Source organism: Psammomys obesus, unplaced genomic scaffold, assembly GCF_907164565.1.
Source record: "Psammomys obesus unplaced genomic scaffold, mPsaObe1.curated_primary_1811, whole genome shotgun sequence".
Lineage (NCBI taxonomy): Eukaryota > Metazoa > Chordata > Mammalia > Rodentia > Muridae > Psammomys > Psammomys obesus.
Genome location: NW_026596073.1, coordinates 34,313,580 through 34,333,656, shown reverse-complemented (window position 1 = coordinate 34,333,656; position 20,077 = coordinate 34,313,580). Strand labels below are relative to the sequence as shown.

At 46.6% G+C, this 20,077-nt stretch overlaps 1 protein-coding gene across 5 annotated transcripts in view; it reads right to left on the bottom strand.

Moving 5' to 3' along the window:
- Jade1 (jade family PHD finger 1) overlaps positions 1-20,077 on the bottom strand; it is a 55,283-nt gene that overhangs the window by 14,195 nt on the left and 21,011 nt on the right. For all 5 annotated transcript variants that reach the window (XM_055625850.1, XM_055625848.1, XM_055625851.1 and 2 more), the window contains 6 exons: positions 13,698-13,783; positions 10,877-11,034; positions 8,847-9,034; positions 5,736-5,947; positions 2,261-2,428; positions 1,111-1,227 (listed from right to left, as the gene is read on the bottom strand). In XM_055625850.1, the coding sequence (XP_055481825.1) occupies positions 1,111-1,227; positions 2,261-2,428; positions 5,736-5,947; positions 8,847-9,034; positions 10,877-11,034; positions 13,698-13,783 (929 nt within the window). The remainder of the gene's footprint in view (positions 1-1,110; positions 1,228-2,260; positions 2,429-5,735; positions 5,948-8,846; positions 9,035-10,876; positions 11,035-13,697; positions 13,784-20,077) is intronic.

Genomic DNA, 20,077 nt, shown 5'->3' with positions numbered 1-20,077 from the left:
AGATTCTACTGACATACCAAAGGGGGAAAAATCATCAAAACTTTAAGGTCCCCAAAACTTCAGCTGCCCCGTGCCTGTCCTGCTTTTGGATGCCTGAACAAAAGTAGAAACAGTAATAGTGAAAAGTAAAACAACTTTGGGCTTGTTAAAAAAAATGAAAAGAGCTGGGCAGCGGTGGCACACGCTTTGAATCCCAGCACTCAAAGGCAAGTGAATCTAGTTCCAGGACAGAGATAATACCACCAATCAGCGGACGATACTCCATCGCTTATCAGACAAACTATAACATACTCTGCCAAATGAAGGAATGTTGTTTAAAGCCAGAACCACACTTATCAAAAAATCATGTCTATGCTGTTGTATTCTCTACATTGAAAGAAGCTGCCCAAATAGTGTTTCTGCCCCCCAAATCTCAACAACAACAAAAACAAACCTGAGAAAGAATCTGAGGCCCACACTGATCCATCCCAAAGGAAGAGCCTGAATTAGAACCTCGGCCACACACAGCATTCCAGGCTTCAAATCATAACTGACTAGATACCTATGTGAGTTCCAGAAATTAATTACTCAAGAGTTTTCTACAACATGAAGACACAGCACCCAGACACCATTTCCCCTTAATTCTGCAGACCTTGTGATTTTTTTCCACTTACCTATACAACAAGCAAATGCAATCAGCGTTTTTGCATGCAAGCTGGCTCTCCATAATCCTGACAGTATTCAGATCGGGTAACACTTCACACAAGGCATGCTAGGGAGGCAGTGTGCATGTGCCCTAAACCCAGCCAGAGCTTCAGTATGAAAGCATCAGTCTGCCCTACACCTCAGCATCCCCAGGAGGCAGCCCAGAGGACTTCTGGGCCATATGATGTAATGTGACTACAGTGGGAAGCTAGTGCCAGAGTCAAGAAGTGCCAAGACTGGGGTTCTTAGCAGGAAGGTGGAAAGAAGTGGACAATAGGCTTCAGGCAGACACATCAAAACTGCCTCCACACCCAGATAACCTCTCCTCTCCTAACCAACCTATGCTATATGAAGCCCACCCAACCCCCAATCCTGCTCCCTACCACGAAGTGGAGGGAAACGAAACCTCTCTTACTGAGCAATTACCTGTATGGAAGCCCCAAACTTCTCATTGCAGAGGCTGCACACGAGCGCCCACCGGCTGCTGGGGATATGAGACACCTTCGTGATGGGTTCCATCTTCTCAGGGCTGCCAATGCTTACCTAGAGACCCAAAACAGCCAGAGGGGCATGACACAGCTTATCAGAATCGGAACCCAGACCTGAGGGCAGCCCCAGGGCCCAGCTCAGGACTAGCAGCAGGAGAGCCCATCAATCATCCCTCATCTGACACCAGCATGCCAGTCTATAAAATCCCATCAGGAGTTTCACTTCTCTCAAGTGTCTGATGGCAAAGACATCCGTCTCACTGTAACACTGTATATCAACACTCTAGATTGACAAAAATTTGTGAGAAAAAAAACAAATGTATACATATATATTTAAATAATGGAATGAGCAAAGAGATAAATTATATTTAATAGTATTACATCAGAACATGTAACTACATTAAAAGTCTACCAGGATAAATATGGTATTGTCCTAGTTCAGCCTGGAACACTGAACTGCAAACCGGTTAATAATCAACCAAATGATCCAATGAAACCTCAGTGTAAATCATACTCACGTAGCTTTCTTCTAGAGGAAAAAAAAAAAAGAATGCACCAAATCACCCCCCAAAAATTCTGGAATTTGAATCACAAATGATATTCTCATCACAAGCCATGAAATTAAATTAGTTAAGGTCTGGGGCTGGAAATAAATTAGACCAGACCTAAAATTAACAAGGTTGAAGCTGAGTAAGAATTTAAATAAAACGCATAGAAGTGTGACCCAGAACACAGTGGCACTGCACATGTACTGTGCCAAACACAGCCTGGCAGGGACAGTGGCATGGCTACCCTCAGGGCACAACCATGAAGGTGCCCAGCCTGGCTAGCTAGAGCAGTGTCAACCACACTGAGTGTTCCCAGAAAGAGAATGATGGGGTGATTTGTGGACACCACCACCTGTAGCCTCCAGGTACCCCCTCCTCCCATACTATGATGAGGCGACACTGCTCAGGATCAGTTTGGGAACAGAAGTGTGTAGGATCCAGCAGCTCTATTGCTACCCATGAGTCGCTCCTGCCCACCTGCCCAACTCCAGCTGAAACCCAGGACTGTCTCAACAAGATGCTGTTAGGTAGCAGACTTACCTCAGGGATCCACAGAGCACAGCTGACGTGGACCCACTTGGTTCCGCTGCGGGTAGGCTTCATAGCTCCACCTTTCTTGGGACACAGCAAACATTTTGGCTGAACTCCCAGGGCACATGTCCTGCATAGCCAACTGCCCTCTGGCACCTTGAGGATTCCATAGCAAGCCTGAAGACCACAGCACATCACCAGGGAAGGGAAAGAGAAAAGACTTACGTTTCCTATTTCATTTTTGACCATTTACTTGTTTATTTATTTATGTATATGGGTGTTTCATCTGTTTCATGTGTCTGTCAGCCTGAGCGCCACACTTGTGCAGTGCCCAGAGATGCCAGAAGAGTGTGTTGGGCTCCCTGGGACTGGGGCTGACAGGCTGTAAGCTGCCAACGTGGATTCTAGGAATCAAGCCTTAATCCTCCGAAAAGCAATCAGTGCTCTTAGTGGCTAAGGCACCTCCCCAGCCACTACTTATTAGCTGAAAAATCATCTAGAAATATGTTTCACAGAATCTCACCTAGGTAAACATGCCTGTATCCCCTGTACAATTCTAACCCCTAAGGAAATATGCCAGTCCTCCCCGGAACACCCATGTGCCTGACTTCCAAAGACAAACTGCATGTTTATTGAGCACAGGTAGTCCTAAAACCCTGCGTTAGAGAAAATTCTAAAACAACCAGCGTAGCTGTGGTGCAGAAGAGAGCCATTCATATACAGTTTCCAACCACTGAGCAGCAAACATTGCAACCTGGCTTCAGCAGTTCAAGAGGGCACAGTAGACCTCTTCCTCCCTCCCTCCCTCTCTCTTTCTCACAGAGTAAGGGGAAAAACAAATCACAGAAGACTCCCACAAACTGCTAAGGGGACAGTGGTTGGGCAGCCAATTGAGGCACTCTGCCACTCAAGCTAAACTCATTCCGCCAACTGTGGTCCAACACGGTCCACGTGAGCAAACAGCCACAGAAAAACAAGACACTTCAAAATGAGAATCTAGTTTCTTTAGCTGATGTCTAAAACAAAGCCTGTTTTGCACAAGTTGGCAAAATTACACAAGACAGCACAAACTACAGAAATCAAGGCTTTTACAACTAAAGTCGTTGCGCTGGTTTGAAGAAAAAGCAAATGTTTCAATAAGCAGACTGAAGAAACAAAGCCACAATGGTACCAGGAGTGCATTCAGAGAGCCCTTTAAAACCCAAACTGCTCACAACGTTATCCTTAAATGAACTGGAAGAGTCACAAGAACATGGCTCTATTTCTCCAGACAGAAAAAAACACAACTGCCATGAAAGCTAAATGCCTAGGACACAAGGAAGGAAACCACAAAGATGAGAGCTGAGCGCAGCAAAGAAACACGAATACCGGAGCCCTGAGAGCTCTGCCAAGGCCATGAATAAGCCACTGTCAACAGGGTACTGGCAAAAGCAACTCTGTTAACAGATCTAAACAGTACTATGAAGACTTCAAACACTAAGGTTTTGCACCAGGCATTCTAGAGTTGCCTTTGAAGAGGACTTCATTTACTGGAGAAGCATAGCTCCACTAGTAAACTATGCCTTAAAGACAAACCATGAAGAATTTCACCAAAAGAAAAATGAACGTGAAGTGTGTCAAGAGAAGAAGCTGAAGCCGGAACATCAGGGCCAACTCTGCCACCTATGTGCTAAGGCGCTGGCAGGCAGCCCTGATGTCAGCTTACACATTTCTAAAGCACAGAACACTAGATTTCAAGCAGAATCTTGTAACAGAGCAAATGTCAGAATCACTCAGGTAAAAATGAGAAGCAGCAGCAACAATGGCAGCCCCGCGGCCTCTCATCACAACACACCACTACCACAGGGACTCCAAAGGCAATGCCCTTTGGACCATTTTTCAAAGTCCAGAAATGGACTACAGCAAGACATCACGGTCTCGAGACTCCCTGGGAAGATAAGCTGAGACAAGGCCACAGCTGGTTAAGTCTTCAGACAGAGCTTTATAAAGCCCCAGAGGCAAATTACAGAGAAAAGGATAATCAGGGTCTCTCCAAAGTGTGGCAAGTGAGCAAGCGTAATCTCAACACTCATGAGGCAGAAGCAGGAAGATTATCTCAGCTGGAGGCTATGCTGCTCTAGACAGTGAGTTCCAGAGCAGCCAGAGTTTTCAAAGAACAATTAAAAATAAATAAATATAAATAAATAAAGTTCAGAGCTCATCCAAGCAACACTTTTACTTTTTTAAGTTTCCTTAAAACTCAGTGTCATTGATGAACTCAACGAAAACCACTTCCGGTCACCTTTCTAAATAACAAAAGCACATGATCCACAAGGCCCCACACAAATACACATCACATCATTAACTGTATTAAAGGTTAAATAAGGAACTCAAGAGACAGCTTGGTGATTTAAAGCACTTGGTGCTTTTCCAGAGAACCTAAGTTTGGCTCACTGCACGTACCTCACGCAGCTTACAACCTGTAACCGCAGCTCCAGGGGACCTGACCCCAGGCAGTCACTCATACAATCATACACAAATACAAAAATGAATAATTAATCAATAATACATCTCTCAAGTTAATGAGAGGTAAGAGGCCCCTACATCTGTGATTAAGCTTTCTAAATTACCCAGAAATACAAAATGGACTTTTCACGGAAGAAAAGAAGGACAGTAACAAGCAATTGCCCAGTTCTACTGCCACCCTGAAGTAATGCTTACCAAGATGGCTCAGCAGTTAAGGGTACTGGCCACTCTTGTACTGGATGCAGGTTCAGTTCCCAGCACCCACACAGCATCTCACAAGCATGCATTAGCTCCAGTTCCAGGCATAAAACTAAACCAAATCTAAAGTGACAAACAAGAGGGGTAGCTGACTCCCCTTCAATAACTCCATTTATATGTAAACACATATTAATGCTACAGATTATCCCTATACCCCCCCCCCCAAAGATTCGCTGAGGTCTTCACCACCACCTGAAAAATGGGACCTTTAGAAAGAGTCACTGGACATGCATTACTTGGAGTGAGACCACACTGTGGAGGCAGGCACCTAATCCAACAGGAGCAGGGACTATCTAAGACAATTCCTGTGAAGACACAGACACAGGGAAAACAGCATGAGTGCTACAGGCAGCCACAAGCCAAGAACATCAAGACTGACAAGAAGCCACCGTAAGCTAGGAAGAGACAAAGAGCAAAACTGCATGTTCCAGAGACAGCTTCCACGGTTTTTATCACTCCGCTGAGGGTACTTCTAAAACTAATGCACAGTCTAAACACCTTCTCAAGGATTTGTTTTTCAGTGTTCCCAGTTGGATCACGGTGTCTTCAGGTTGTAAAGCAGAGACCCGACCCCTGGGATTGGGGGAGACTTTCCTGAACCACAGCTGTGGGGATGTGGCCCCATTTGGAAGCATCCTGGGCTCCAGGCAGCACAGGCTGGCTAACAGGCTCAGTCCTGAACCCCAGGCAGCTTCTTTCAGGGCTCTGCTGCTCCGCTTACCTGGTGCACACAGATGTTACATTTGTCACAGAATACCATCTCGTTGCCATCCTCGCCATCAGGTGACTGGCAGACATCACAGACAACATCTTCATCGTATTCAATCCCCAAGCCCTCTTCCGTCTCTATGGCATGATTCATATTATCATAGCATCGCTGTTCAAATTCCTCCAAGACCCTTTCCATGGTGTACTCATCTAGTTCCGGCATCCCTGAAGGAAAATGCCACAGAACTCCCTTGAATAAGTGCACATTATTACTTATTATAACGAGACAACACTGATGTATTAAAAATCCTAAATAAAATGTAAGTAAAAGTAACTCTGAGCACCAGAGAAACTACCATTGAGTGACTGAGGCCAATTTACAGATAAACACCTCCATTCCTTATGACAGACACAATAAAAAAAAGAAGCAAAACTCAAAACAATGTCAGTGACATCCTAGGATATTTAATACATGCTCTGTTAAATGCACCGTTCCACTGTTGCTACAGTAATCTGACTTAGAAAGCCAGACCATGTACTATGGTGTTTGGGTTTTCCTATTTTGGTTTTTGGGTTTCTGTTTTGTTTTGTTTTTAACTATTCTTTCTTGCTGCTTAAAACAGTGCCCTGAAGCAGATTTCACAGCAAATATCCAAATGTTTTTAACTGGCTTATCCGTCCCCACTTTGAATTCACCAAGCTGAAATACATAGTTAATTAGATCCATGAAAGGCATACACAAGGAAATGTCTGAAGCAAAGAAGTGAGTTCACTGTGAGTTAAAGAAAATAGAACACACTTCTAGAACCATCAAAATTAACATGAGGGAGCAAGGGAATGGCCCAGTGGTCAAAAGCAGGTACAACAAAGGACCTGACCTGGACTCCTAGCAGCCACCAGGAGGCTCACAACTGGCTGTCTGTGACTCCAGATCCAAGAGGTCTAAAACCCTCTTCTGACCCACCCCTGTACATACCCACACAGATACATACATGTAATTAAAATAAAGCCTTTAAAAAAAGAAAAAAAAAATGCATGAAAGTAGTTATTGGCCTTAGCAGTGGTGGGAAAAAGAGCTATTTTCTCCTATTTGCAGGTGTTTTCCAAATTGCCTATAATGAAAACACTTGTACTCAAAGAAGTCCTAAAGAAATAGTCATAGTGGGCATGGTGCTCATGCCTCGGATTGGGATACAAGAACCCCATAATGATAATGAGTTTCAGGCCAGCGTGAGCTGTACTATGCGACCTGGAAGAAGGCGGAGACAAACCTAAAGGGGGGAATATAATTTGAGCCTGTAACTGATACGCACTATTATAAAACCACCATATTTTCAAAGTTTTTAAAAGTTAGGAGATAAGCTGGGAAGGTGGTTCAGCGGTTAAGAACACTGGCTGCTTGTTCTAAGGACCAGAGTTCAGTTCCTAGCACCAATGTAGCGCAGCTCACACCCACTCCAGGGGATCCAATACCTTCTTCTGAACTCCATAAACACTGACCTGCACTCACATCTGTTTACCCATATGTGTACGTACACGTACACACGTACACACACGTACACACGTACACACACACACACACACACACACACACAAGTCAATCTTTAACGGAGACCGTATTGGCATCATATAATGGTAAGCATTACACACATTTGGGAAGCCACTAATTATGAAATGTTTGCAAAAGGTACTTTTCTTCCCAGTGCCTCCTAACTAGTTGTGGATATGCCTAATTTTGCTTTGTCTTCTAATTAACTTTTACCAGAAAAACAGTCACCAGTAGCTGGAACAAACATCTTTAAACTTGTGCTTGATTTGTGTCACAGGACATGAATTATTCTGCCACATGAGTGTATCTTAACTAAAGCTCCAGCCAAGCTAGGTCTTAACTATGTAAATTGCTGCAAAGCCAGTCCTGTGACTGGGTCTTTGGACAAGACCCTGAACTGGACACCTGCAGCTGGCCAAATGCTTAACGCTATCTTCTGAGCAGTTTACTAAAGACAGCGTAAAGCATGTGTCCAGCACAAAAGAGAACTGCATCTTGTACAATGGCAGAATACACCATCCAGTTATAGGAGACCCCCAAAGCCTTTTAAACAGCAGATTCTAAAACGACCCCCGGCTTGCTTCTGTTCTAACCGCTAATACTTAAAGCAGGGAACAGGAGCCAAAAAAAAAGTACTTTGTCAATACATCTAAATAACTAACAGGTAGAAAATACCAGCATTCCCAGCTCAGTAACAGGCAGTCCTATTCAACTGGCTGGCAAGCTCCACAGCAGGACAAGCTGCTATCGGAGTCCAGGCTGAGGCAGGCCCCATGGGAACGAAAATTTAGTCCTTGCCCTCCCAACCTTTGAAGGCAAATACACGTATGCGCTCTTCACTGTGTGCCCCTGCCATCACTTCCTGACCCTGCTTCCACAGCACAAATGGAATCTTCCAGAGTCCACAGACACTCAGGACACACCTTCTGACAACCCTGCAGAAGGAAGGCTGAATATAAGGAGACCTAGGTACCATCCCAGCCTCCACACCGTGAAATGAAGGTAACTGAGGGCTAAAGCTCCAGCCAAGAGGAACCACCGAAGTTTAGGCTCTCAGCAAGGGTCACACCTCACTCAAAGAAAGCCAGGAAAAAGTTAAAGAGGTTAAACCAAGAGGGTTTGGAAGCAGATTTTGTAAGGCTCACTCTGAGAAACAGCAGGCTACAAGGTGGAGAAAAAGAGGAATGGCCTCACAACAATATAAAGCATGAGCAGGGTACTGGAGCAGACCTTCTGCCAAATTATATCCCTGGACTGTGGTTCCTGGATGGTTAGTACAAGGTGGAAACAGAGAGGGGACAAGAATCCAAGTCACTGCAGCCAAAACAAGCCAGGCTTAGGCTTCCAGCTCACGGAACCATTCCTCATCATCAGCCCACCACTGTTCTAAGAGCCCCAAGTGGACTTTGTGTCTCATCACATGTGTTGAAGCCAGTCTGTTCTCCAAAGAACTGGGACTCTTAGATGACAAAAGCAGTTGTGACTGTGTGAGCTTCAACCTCTCACAGAACTTGTACGAGTCACTATGGACTACACAACTCCTTCTTCAATGTGAGTTAATAAAATAAGTCTCACCCATCTCCTTAAATTCTTCATTGGTCAGTTCCAGCCACGCGGCATCCATATCATTGAGGTCGTATCGGCAAACACTGTCTGCCAGTGTCCGGATATCAACATAGCCCAACTCCGGCGGCTCGGGGCCTGAAGATGCAATGTACTTCTTAGGCCTGATGAACATCAGAGATTTCTCTTCTGACACAACCCTGGTTAATAAGAAAACAAGTAGCCAGATTACCCTTTCTGCCCTGTACAAGAGAGTGTCAGAGGCCAGGGACAACTTGCCCTCCAATCCTCAAGCCCAGACCATGCCTATGCTCATAGGGTCTACAGGTCTAAAACCCAAACATCAACAACACCCCCAGATAGAAATCTTTACAGCACTGAGAATTGAAGCAGACCCTATGGTCTTCCAAAGCCATTTCCTCCTTAGCCATGACACCTTCCCAGGCCACCACCCATGTCTCCAACAGTCTGCTCCCAAACTCAAAACACACACACACATTATTTCCAGACTTGGTTGCTAAATCCCTTTCCATTATTCAGGCTTGTTCATTCCTCCTATAAGTTACTAGAACAGAAAGACCTTGCTAAGCACGGAGTTCTCAGAAACAGAGATGGCTAGAACAGCCATCAGCAGGGTGCGCACAGCACATGCTGAAGACCACAGCAGACCTCTGAACTCTCACCTTCCAAAAAGACAGAGTGAAAACAGTGGGCTGTTGCCATTGCTAAGAATTCTAAGCGCAAGAACCCACACTCCATAAACATGTGACCCAGAACAATTCTCCTACCACCCTCCCACAGCCTGCTAACACCTGGAGAAGAGCTTTCCACCTCACCCTAGCCAGACAAAGGTCATCATAAAAAAGGAACAAACCAGTTCCAGCTGGAGGCCAAGGGCTCTCAGCCCAGAGGGCCTGCCGTCACACTCCTTCCACAAGTTTTTCTCCATGAGCATTCACACTAACAGGATGCCCAGAGTTTATGGGTTTTACCACCCTGGAATTGATGGGATGAACTTATCTGTGTGACAGAAATGGGCAAACTGAGCAAGAATGGGTGTAAAGTGAAAAGCTTCATCTATCTATCAAGGCATTTCCAACCTGACTCCACACTACACAGAACCATCCAACACAGGCTTCCTAAACTGAGAGCCTGCTGATGCTGGTCAAAAGGGACTATGTGCGCCCAGCACACCATGAGCTCCACTTAACTGGACCCACATCGGAAGAAGTAGGTGACGCCTGGTGGTCGCCTTTGTCTGCCCAGCCACAGTGGACTATAATATAATTTGAACAGTGATCCCAAAATGATGGTAATCAAACCAATCAATAACTGTCTAAAGAGACACGGAGGAAGGGCCAAGAGGTGAATTTAGTCTATACCTGTCCATGGTAAAAAAGGCTATTTCACACAGCAAGGAGCTGATAGATCCTGTGGCAGCAAAGCCAGATGCTTGTAGAGTAATGGAGCACTCCATCCTCTCAAAGGACATGATATGCCAAAGTGGAAAAAAAAAATGTACCAACTCGACACAGCCTGTCTCAAAGGAATGACAAGGAGGCATGCTGGGAGAGGTGACTGATGTGGCAGGAAATGAAGAGAAAGCGCCAGCATCAAGAAAGAGCCTGTCCAAAAGGTCTCCTCATCCCTGTCATCTCCTAAAACACAATCAGCCACTGCAGGCCTAGGAGACACCAAGGCTCCCACAAAGCCGCTCTGCTCAGTCACACGGAATACAGAGAGAAACAGACAGGACCATCAGACCTCCCCCAGGCAGCCATTCCCAAAAATGCTCAGACCGTCTGTCTATTCTCCAGTAAGAGACAGTACCTCCGGTGATAATGGGTAAGTTCAGAGGCCCACTGCCCTCTGACTCACCACCCTCAGGGCCTGAGCTGTTTCTACCCCATTTCTACTTCCTGTGAGGCCTCACGTGACTACACTACTAACTCAAGAGCGGTCTCCTCTCAGCCTCCACACTTGCAAGGGAAGAAAAAGCAGTGGTGAGTGGAGAAGCATGTGTCTTTCCTGAGGGCATCTACCTGGCCACAGGCTGGGGGATGGTCCCTGGGCTCACGGGCACCTGGACTCCTTTCTCCCATTCCTGTCTCCAGGGGTCTGCCAGCACATAGTACTCATCAGGATTCAGCTGGTAGGAGTCATGCAACTTCATGGCAGTGATCAGGTCAGTCCTAAACACCTGGGAGGAAAAGGAAGGGACACTGATTATTTGATATTTGCATTCATTTCAAAGCACTGGCAGCTGCAAAGTAACTACAGAGCCGCCCATGATAAGGTCACTGTATCACACACGGAGCAGGTCTGCCCTACAGAAACCCTTCACCTTCCACTCCTTTGCTCTCACCCAGGCCTGGGGTGGCTCCAGCTCCCTCAGTCAACACAAGCAGAGGCTGCACTGACCATATCAATGTAGCTGTTGCACAAAGCACAAATGTTCCTCTCTCCAAGACCTCTCAACTCACCAAGGGCTGCTGAACTCAGGCTCTTAGAAACACTTCAGGGAACGACAAGCCACTCAGGAGTGCTCTCTTTGGAGCCCATGTTTAAAAAACAAAACTTCATTAGCCAATTAACCTCAAGGCAAAAATCTAGAGCCACCCTGCAGAGGTCACTATCTTCCAAAGCAACTGCTGACAGCCAGCCCATCTCCTGAGGTGCTAGCATGTGAGGCAGGCAGCCGGTGGGAGCAAGGTCCATGTTTGCTAACACCAGGCAGAAATGCAGGCCTTACAAAACCTAGGAGTGAAACACTAGGCCACTGCGGCACATCAGGAGGCTGTAACTTCTACCCCGGAAGTAGTATCTATGGAGAGACAGAACCCTGTCTTCACTGCCATCAAGACTCATCTCTTGTCCACCTACCAGGAAAGTACCCCAACTCATCACAAAGAAACAGCAAAGAAAAGGAAAACTGGGCGGGGAGGGAGGTCAGTAGCCACGCTTGCTCCTCTGTGGACTCATGCATGGCCAGCGGCATCCACATCAACAAGGCTGACCGACCGTCCAGCACACTGTGTCTGGCAGCCAGGCCCACACAGCTGCCTCCCGATCCAGCCTTACCCTCAGCCCACTCCATCTGAGGGTGTGTGAACAGGGAAGCCCTGCGTGTGCACGCTCAGCACGAGGCTGGGCGTGTGCGCTGTCCTCTGTGTACACAAAGCTGCACTCCCGAGTCCAGGACAGGAAGCTCTTTCTTGTGCTGCTAAGCACAGGTCACACTGTCCACCTGCTGGCCTTCCGCGCTGCTGTTCTCTTTAATAAACCTTGTATTTTAAAAGGCAGGGTTTGAATAAAAAGGCCACTTGTCTGGCTGTCATCTTCAATACTGGACTTCCCCCCAGGATGCCACTCTTAACTTCTACAGCCCCACTGAGCAATGGGCTGATTGTGCACCCTCTCCAAAAATCACAAAGGACACGAGGTCCCAGGAGTCAAACACCTTGGACCTGTCATAAGCCTCGAACCAACCCACCCCACCCCCAACAAAAGGGCCTTTAAGGTCAAAGCCGTGAGTCCATACCCTCACCAAGCAAATCAAGCAAAACAGAGCCCCGCTAAGCAGCACAACGAAAAAACAAGCATATTTGCCAAAGAAATGTTATCAGACTAAGGAAGGAGATGAGAAACACAGCTCTATTTCTACAGAGCTGGGAGAGGCTCTGGCCCAAAGATTAGGTGCCGGGGTACATCAAGGGCAGGGTTGCTCATAATCCGGGTGGCTTTACAGACAACGCAGTTAGCACACAAACCAGGCCAGGCCAGGGTGTGTAGCCTGCTGCTCGGAGTACTCCAATGCCTACTCCTAGTGGAGTCACAGCGGTGCGGTGGAGACGCTGGCAAGGTGCAGCAGCAGTTAGTTACAGGCAACCCGGCATTTAACGAGAGCTAATTACAGCAGCGGAGATGGTCCAGTAGCATAAAAAAATGAAGTGAGCAGTGTAGATCAAAATGGACACAGGGCCAGTGGCGTTTACCACACCCGCCTCCTGTGGATGCTTCCTAGGACGGGTCTCCACTACCTTCTAGCAGGGGGTGTAACTCCACTACCAAAAAACTCCTCGCTCTGGACAAAGCATTCTCCAGGATCCTAAGGCAACCTAAGAAGGGCCTCAGAGACCCACCTGTCACCATGTGTGACCGGCAGTCACACCATAAGCCCGCTGAGGTTACCCCACAAACACTGCCCTACCAGGAGAATTTTCCCACGGCTCTCCCTGAAAACCCGGACAGGCTGATACACCCAGGTCTGAATCCTCAGCCTAGGAAAGGCTGCAGAGGAGACAGATCCCAGGACAACAGGGCCCCAACCAACCAAGGCCAGCAGGAAAATGAACAACAAAATGCAAGGCACCAGGGAAACATAAAAATGTGAAACAAATTGGGAAAGGGAGGGGAAAGCTTTAAGCATAATCCCTAAAACAAAACTCCCAGAATTACATTAGGTTGTTGCCAAATAAGCCACAAATTCATGGCTAAAACTAACTTGAGGCTGGCAGTGACTTGGCAGCAGCTGAACCCGCTCATGTCCTGGCCAGAGGGAAACTTGCTGGGAGCCAGCGAAGATGGAACAAGAAAGGAAAAAAAGAATACAATTAATAGTAATAGCTAACATTGACTGCGCACTATATGTGTGCCACGCCTATTAGCCCACATATCCCTCCAGATCCTGATGAGGCACACACCTGCTTCTCACCACCTTCCCAGGGTAGCGAGTGGGAGTGAAGAGGTTAAGTAACTTGCCCAGACTTGCACAGCATGAGGCAGGCATGTGGACGGCAGGTTCGCATGCACACGTTATGTACAGCACACCTGACCAAGGCAAACAAGAGCATTCAGAAGTACCTCAGAAGGCTTTCGATCTTCAGGTCTAGAGCAGGCACTCCTCCCATGCTGGGATCGAGAATGCTGGGACCATGTCGTGGACAAGCCTGAGGAAACAAAAACCCGAACAGGAACCATTAAAAACACAGGATCAATGTTTCAGTGGTGCTGTGCTGGTTGCACGAGCATGAAGACCTGAGTTCAGATCCCCAGCACCCAAGTAAAAAGCTGGTATGGTGGGGTATGCAAGCAGATCCAGCCAACTGGTCCACCAGCCGGCTGGTCTAGCTGCTATTCTAAGCTTCAAATCTAGTAAAAGGCCTTGTCTGGAAAACAAAGAGGAAGACATCCCATCGTCAACCTCTGCTCTCCACTCCTGTCCACACAGGTCAGCACACAGCACACATACAAGGAAAAAAACTGCCCAGGCCACTGAGCTGTTAGGAGGTTCTTCCCCCCACAATAAACCTCCAGTGACAACCTGCAATGCCATCTGTCCCCCAGCCCTCACCGGGTTCCTTCCTTCCTGTCATTTTCCAAGCAGACCTAAAGCAATCACCATAGGCTCTGGTATGGATGCTCTGGCTCATGCACGACGCTCAGACAGAGAGCACTGCAGCATACCCCAGAGATGGAGGCTGCGCTCAAGATACTCAAAGCCCCACATTGGTACAACAAACTAGGAAACATGCCCTAAGTTTTCAGCACAGTGTCTAATGCCAGAACCACTGGGCTCAACCCAAGGCCATGCCCAAAACATTAAAGGGAAAAAAAAATCTACTGAGGTGCAGAGGCACATGCCTCTAATCCCAGCACTCCAGGGGGCAGAAGCAGGCAGAGCACTGAGTTTGAGTCCAGCCCAGTCTACAAAGTGAGTCCAAGACAGCCAAGGCTACACAGAAAACTCTGTCTCAAAAAGCAAAACAAACAAACAAACCCTGCCTCCAGGAAGACAGAACAAGCAGAGGCCTCCACACATCTTCACATGACCTACTGCACCCCTCTTCAGAGGTGCTCCAACCCTTTCAGCAGTTTCTCACCAGGAAACCCAGGGTTCTATGTGCAACCAGGACTGAGCAAACTGAGCAGACTGCGCACTCCAGGGCCTGAAACTTCTCTGTAGCACTGAGAGTTCCCGTGACTGTAATAGCCGCCAAATTGCCTTCCTTCCCGGGGTCCTTATTGTCTGGGTTTCTCCTTTTCCAAGCAGTTCCTAAGCAGCTGAGTCTCTACCCAGAACCCACGAGAACTGTACTTTTACACTACGCTCCCTTAGTTCACTGAAGACCCAATATCACCTTGGTGGTCGCCATCAACTTCTGAGTCACTCTAAGATCTGTCAACTCTGCAACATAAAAACCAAGCTCCATGCTTTGCTTGAACCACTTCCACCTCTTCCATCCCTCCTGAGAAGAGTCCCACCACCTTTCTCTTCTACTACAGGTCAGAAGTCCACAAGTCATATAGACTCTCCTCCTCCCTGCTCAGGACACAGCCAGTCAATGACTTATGGTCATAAGCCAACCTCCCGCCTACCCCACCCCTGCCACTGCCTCCTATTCACGTCAGGACGACAACTACAGTGAGTGGCCTCCCTTATGGGCATACAGCTGCAGCCAGCAGAAACAGCAGTCCTTCCATCTTCAGTTTCTGCCCAACTTGCTGATAACTTATTTCAGCCTGTCTGTTACTATAGCACCTGGGCACTGAACCTTACCACTTCTCAAAAACTAACAAAACCCCAAAATAATAAAAAGCAGAAGCCAAAGAGAGCTACCATTTTAGCAGTGAAACTGCCTGTCACTCAAGCCCTTACTGCCACAGAATCAGTGAGCACATAAGCAAACTTAAGATGTAGATCCTGCACATACACTCTCATCCGATTCTTAATGACAACTAACAGGGACTGTGGGCTCTGAGAAAGAAGGTCTGAGCTCTTCTGGAATACCTGTTCTGAGGCGAACTGCTACATCATCTAGCCGCTGTCACTTCTGTGAAATAAAGACTCCTTACAGGTGACTGGTGACATTCTTGTGACTACTTCAAAAGATCTTCGGATTCAGCAGGGAGCAAGGCTGGGGTGCAGCCTAGGGCACAGCGCATGCCTAGCATTCTTCAGGCCCTAGAGTCCAGTCCCAACTCCACAGCAAGAATGGTACTTACACTCAAAATGCACAGAACACCTCACACACGCACACTGGAAAAAGTGTGAGCACACTGGGAATGAGCTGGTCATCACTGAGAAAGAAGTGGCTAGGTGGTCCCTGAAGTCCACAGAGGTTCTCCACCAGCCAGAGGCCTTCCTCTACCATGGGGCTTCTTACACCTTCCCACCCACAACCCTGAGTATATACAGATATATAAAATAGGCATAAAAAAACAAACAAACATGTACTGACTATAAATCAAAGAAATTCATCTTAAAACCATCCTTTAATACACATGCAATTTTTCTGTATTTATTGACAAAAACAAATTTGTATACTAACAAAATAAATGTGTTACCATTTATGTAAAGGATTAAATTTTGGTTCAATATTTGATGTCAAAACACAGAGAATCTACACTTTTCAGTTTGATCAATATTTAGATTTTTTTCCCTTTTATTTGTCTGTCATTGCGCATTTAGAAACCTTTTACTGTTGCCAAATGTTTCACAACCCTCAGTTACTTGTGAGGTTATAATTCACTGTTTAAGGGCTGGAGAGATGGCTCAGGAAATAAGAAAACTTGCTGTTTTTGCAAAAGACCCAGGTTCAATTCCCAGTACCCACATGATAGCTCACAACCATTTATAACTGCAGTTCCAGTGGCTCTGACACATTCTTCTAGTAGGCATACATATGGTACACAGACGAAATACCCATACAAACAAATAAGCATTCTAAAAACATCAAGAAGAACAAGCAACAAAACCCACAATTCACTGTTTAGGAGGCCCTATTTTAGGGGCCACAGAGAGGGGAGCATGTGTCTGTATGTGATTCCCAGAAAGTCGTGGGAATGAGAAAGAGCTGGAGCGGAACTAGGAGCACACCTTTAATCTGGGCACTCCAGGAAGCAGAGGCAGGTGGATCAATGTGAGTTCAAGGACAGCCTAGTCTACAAAGCCAGTCCAGGACAGCCAAGGCTACACTGAGAAACCCTGTTTCGAAAACCAAAAGATGAAAAAGATCAGGACAGAAAGGAATAGCCTGCCTCTTCTGTTGTTCTCGGAGGTGCTGGAGATGCAGCCCAGGCCCTGGGAGAGTGCCTGATCCCAGCCTAAACCTTTAAATCACTCTGGAAAGAGCTGTTCATTGGGAAGAAAACAAAAGCAACAAAAATCTTTTAAAAAGAGTCAGTCCTTCATCCTCATATTTTTAAACATGGCCATAAGACAGGAGTGAAGAGTCCTTTGAGTTGAAGCCACAACAAGTAATGAGCCATTTGCTCATTCCTGGGCCTCAGGCTCCTGAGATCCATCAAAATCCCCCCGAGGAGCCCATGCTCCCACTCAAGTTTGTCTTTTGAGCTCAGAATGCAACCCAAGAAAACTAGGAGACTTCGCAAACCTTGACAATCTGTTTGTAGCACATTTGCTTTTAAAACAGACACCCAGGGCTGCTACAGGCCTGGTACCCCATATTAACCAAGCGTAACTCTGCCCTTCCCCAAAACAGCTGGTTCCTCTACTTTAGCTAGTGTCAATATAATACAAGAATGAGAACAGGAAACATCTGCAGAAAGAAGACTGGGAAAGAACTTATAATCAGTATTTTCAAGTAGCTCACTTATTAGAACTAGAAACAGTAGTCGCCACGCCTCATCAAGGAAACTTCTCTGCAACACACAGAGACCACTACAGAACACCACACAACACACAGAGAGAGACCACTACAGAACACGACAACCAATTAAAACACTTGTGAAGCCTAGGCCCGACTGACAAATCTACCACTCAACTCCAGCACCTAAGGCTCTGGGACCATTGCAGAAGAGGGGCAGAAAGACTGTAAGAGCCAGAGGACCAGGAATGGCTGTGAGACTGTCCCCTGGCTATGCGAGAAGCTGCACCCACATGTGACTTGACTGCCTAAACTTGAGCTAACAAGGACAACAACAGGCATGCCAAAGCTGATGGGGAAGGACCACAAGGTCCCAAGCATAGACAAGATTTACAGGTCAGGAAGGCATTCACAGGGCAGCAGAAAGTCTTCCCTGGTGAAGAGCACACTGGTTATCCTATACCAAATGGTCAGCCCTGAAACCACATATACAAGTTACTATACAGACTGAGCAGGTTATATTTATACACTTAGAAGTGTGTGTGTGTGTGTGTGTGTGTGTGTGTGTGTGTGTACATACAACAATAAAGGCCATGAATTTGAAAGTCAGCAGGGAGCAGAGGGAGCAGGGGCACATGGGAAGATTTGGAGGAAGAAATGGGACAGTGTAAATAATATAAATATTATTAGGACCCAAAAAATAATAATAATAAACCAGAAACAACCTAAAAATCCATCCTCAGACTGTAAAGGGATAAATAATGGCACATCCCTTCAATGAAACACTGGCCAGCAATAAAAAGGAACACATTACAAACAGATGGGTAAGAAACACTTGCTTCGTGTAACATGGACAAACACTGAAATAATTACACTGAGTGAACTGGTGAAAGAAACCAGAGCGGAGAAAAGGGGCACTGTACTGGTGCAAAGTTCAGGAAAATGGAGACTAATCTACAGTAACAGCAGACATAGTGACTGCCTGGGGCAGAGTTGAAGGGACAGGTTATTTTGATTTTGACGACACAATACGTGCAAACGTGGCTAACCCTCTCTAAGTACTCTAAAATATGTACAGCTTGCTGTAGATAAATTATCCATCAGGAAACCATGAGAAAGCTTTCACCACGAAGAAGCACCGTTCAGTCAGAAAACCTCCAGCCACTTCCATTGGTGAGATGCAGAGATCCTACACTTGGACCCCAGGTGGTCTAGTGGAGCAAGGAGCCATGAGAGCGCCCTGCTTCAGCAGCACTACCTGAGGCCTCTTCTTCCTGAGCTTCCTGTTCAACACAAGTCGCTACTTCACACAACATGCAAGCATAAGGTTCAAAATGTATAGTATGAGTTCAACCCAGTCAGCACACACTCAGAGGAAATTCTCAGTAAATAGGTTGTTGAAAAGTGATGCTCGGGAGGGTCACTGGGTGCTGCTGTAAGGAAAACATCCCAGTGCGCCTAAACACACGCCTGAAGATGTTTCTGAGCTCCCAGAAAATGAGGCACCATTGAGGAGCAGAGTCTGGGCGCATGTCCATCCACAGCACATTCTGAAGGTCAAAAGGACTCAAGCCACTACCTGACTAGTATTCCAGCATTACCCTCCTGCTAGGCCACTCTCTCCAGGCCTGGGGTGGATTTGGAAGCCAAGGGTATCATCCCAGCACTCCCACAATACTCCCAGCTGGTATGGCGGTGTTCCTCCGCTATCCTGGCAACCAGGGAGACTAGAAGGTCAAGGCCAGCTTGTGTGATGTAGCAAGATCCAGTCGCAAAAAAACTAAGAACTGTAATGGTAATTATTTCATTCCTTGTTAAGTTATAGCATAAAATACTTTTTCAGAAGGGAGCATGTCAAATGGGAAATGAGAGGCCTCAAATCTGTAAGTAACTCGTGTAGCAAAGACCGGCATCTGCCAAAAAGCGTTTGGTGACTACGCCGCCAGGTCAGTGTTTGGCTTGGCCTTTGTGTCCAAACTGCTGAGAGCTGAAGGCAAACTACAGGAATGGCGCCAGCCATCACAGCTCATCATCACAGCACTTGGGAAGGTATCAGAGAGCCAAGAGTTCAAGGTCATCCTCCACAAGACAAGAGTTTGAGGTTAGCCTGGGCAACAGGAGACCCTGTGTCAAAACAAAGATACAGTAAAGTAAACTAACTTTTGTTTCCTTCTCTTCTGGCCTTCAGCAGAGAAGTAATGATCTTGGCAATAATAACACCTAAGATCATGGCCAGTCACAGGTAAGACTGTGCCCTCTATCGACAAAGCCTGTGTACACTACTCAAAGTAAGAACAGTTTTGTCAAACTATCTCAAACACTGAAAAGAAGGGGGGGGTTGTCTTTTTTTTTTTTTTTTTTTTAACCTACCATGCCCAGCTTCCAGTAGGAGAGAACATCTGGGGCCAGCACAGTTCCTACAAGCTCCAAGACCACAGCAGGCAGCCCTCCTGCTCCTCCAGACACTACCAGCACACCCCTTTGAAATAGTAAAGATAGCCATGCTGGCTTACCCTAGAGCTAAAATAAGGGGAAACCCTCAAGAGTAAACCTAATACACACTACACGCACCTCCCAGTTTGGGATCAGTTGTGCGTAACAGGAGGCTCAGGCTCCGCGTTAGGCACCACCACC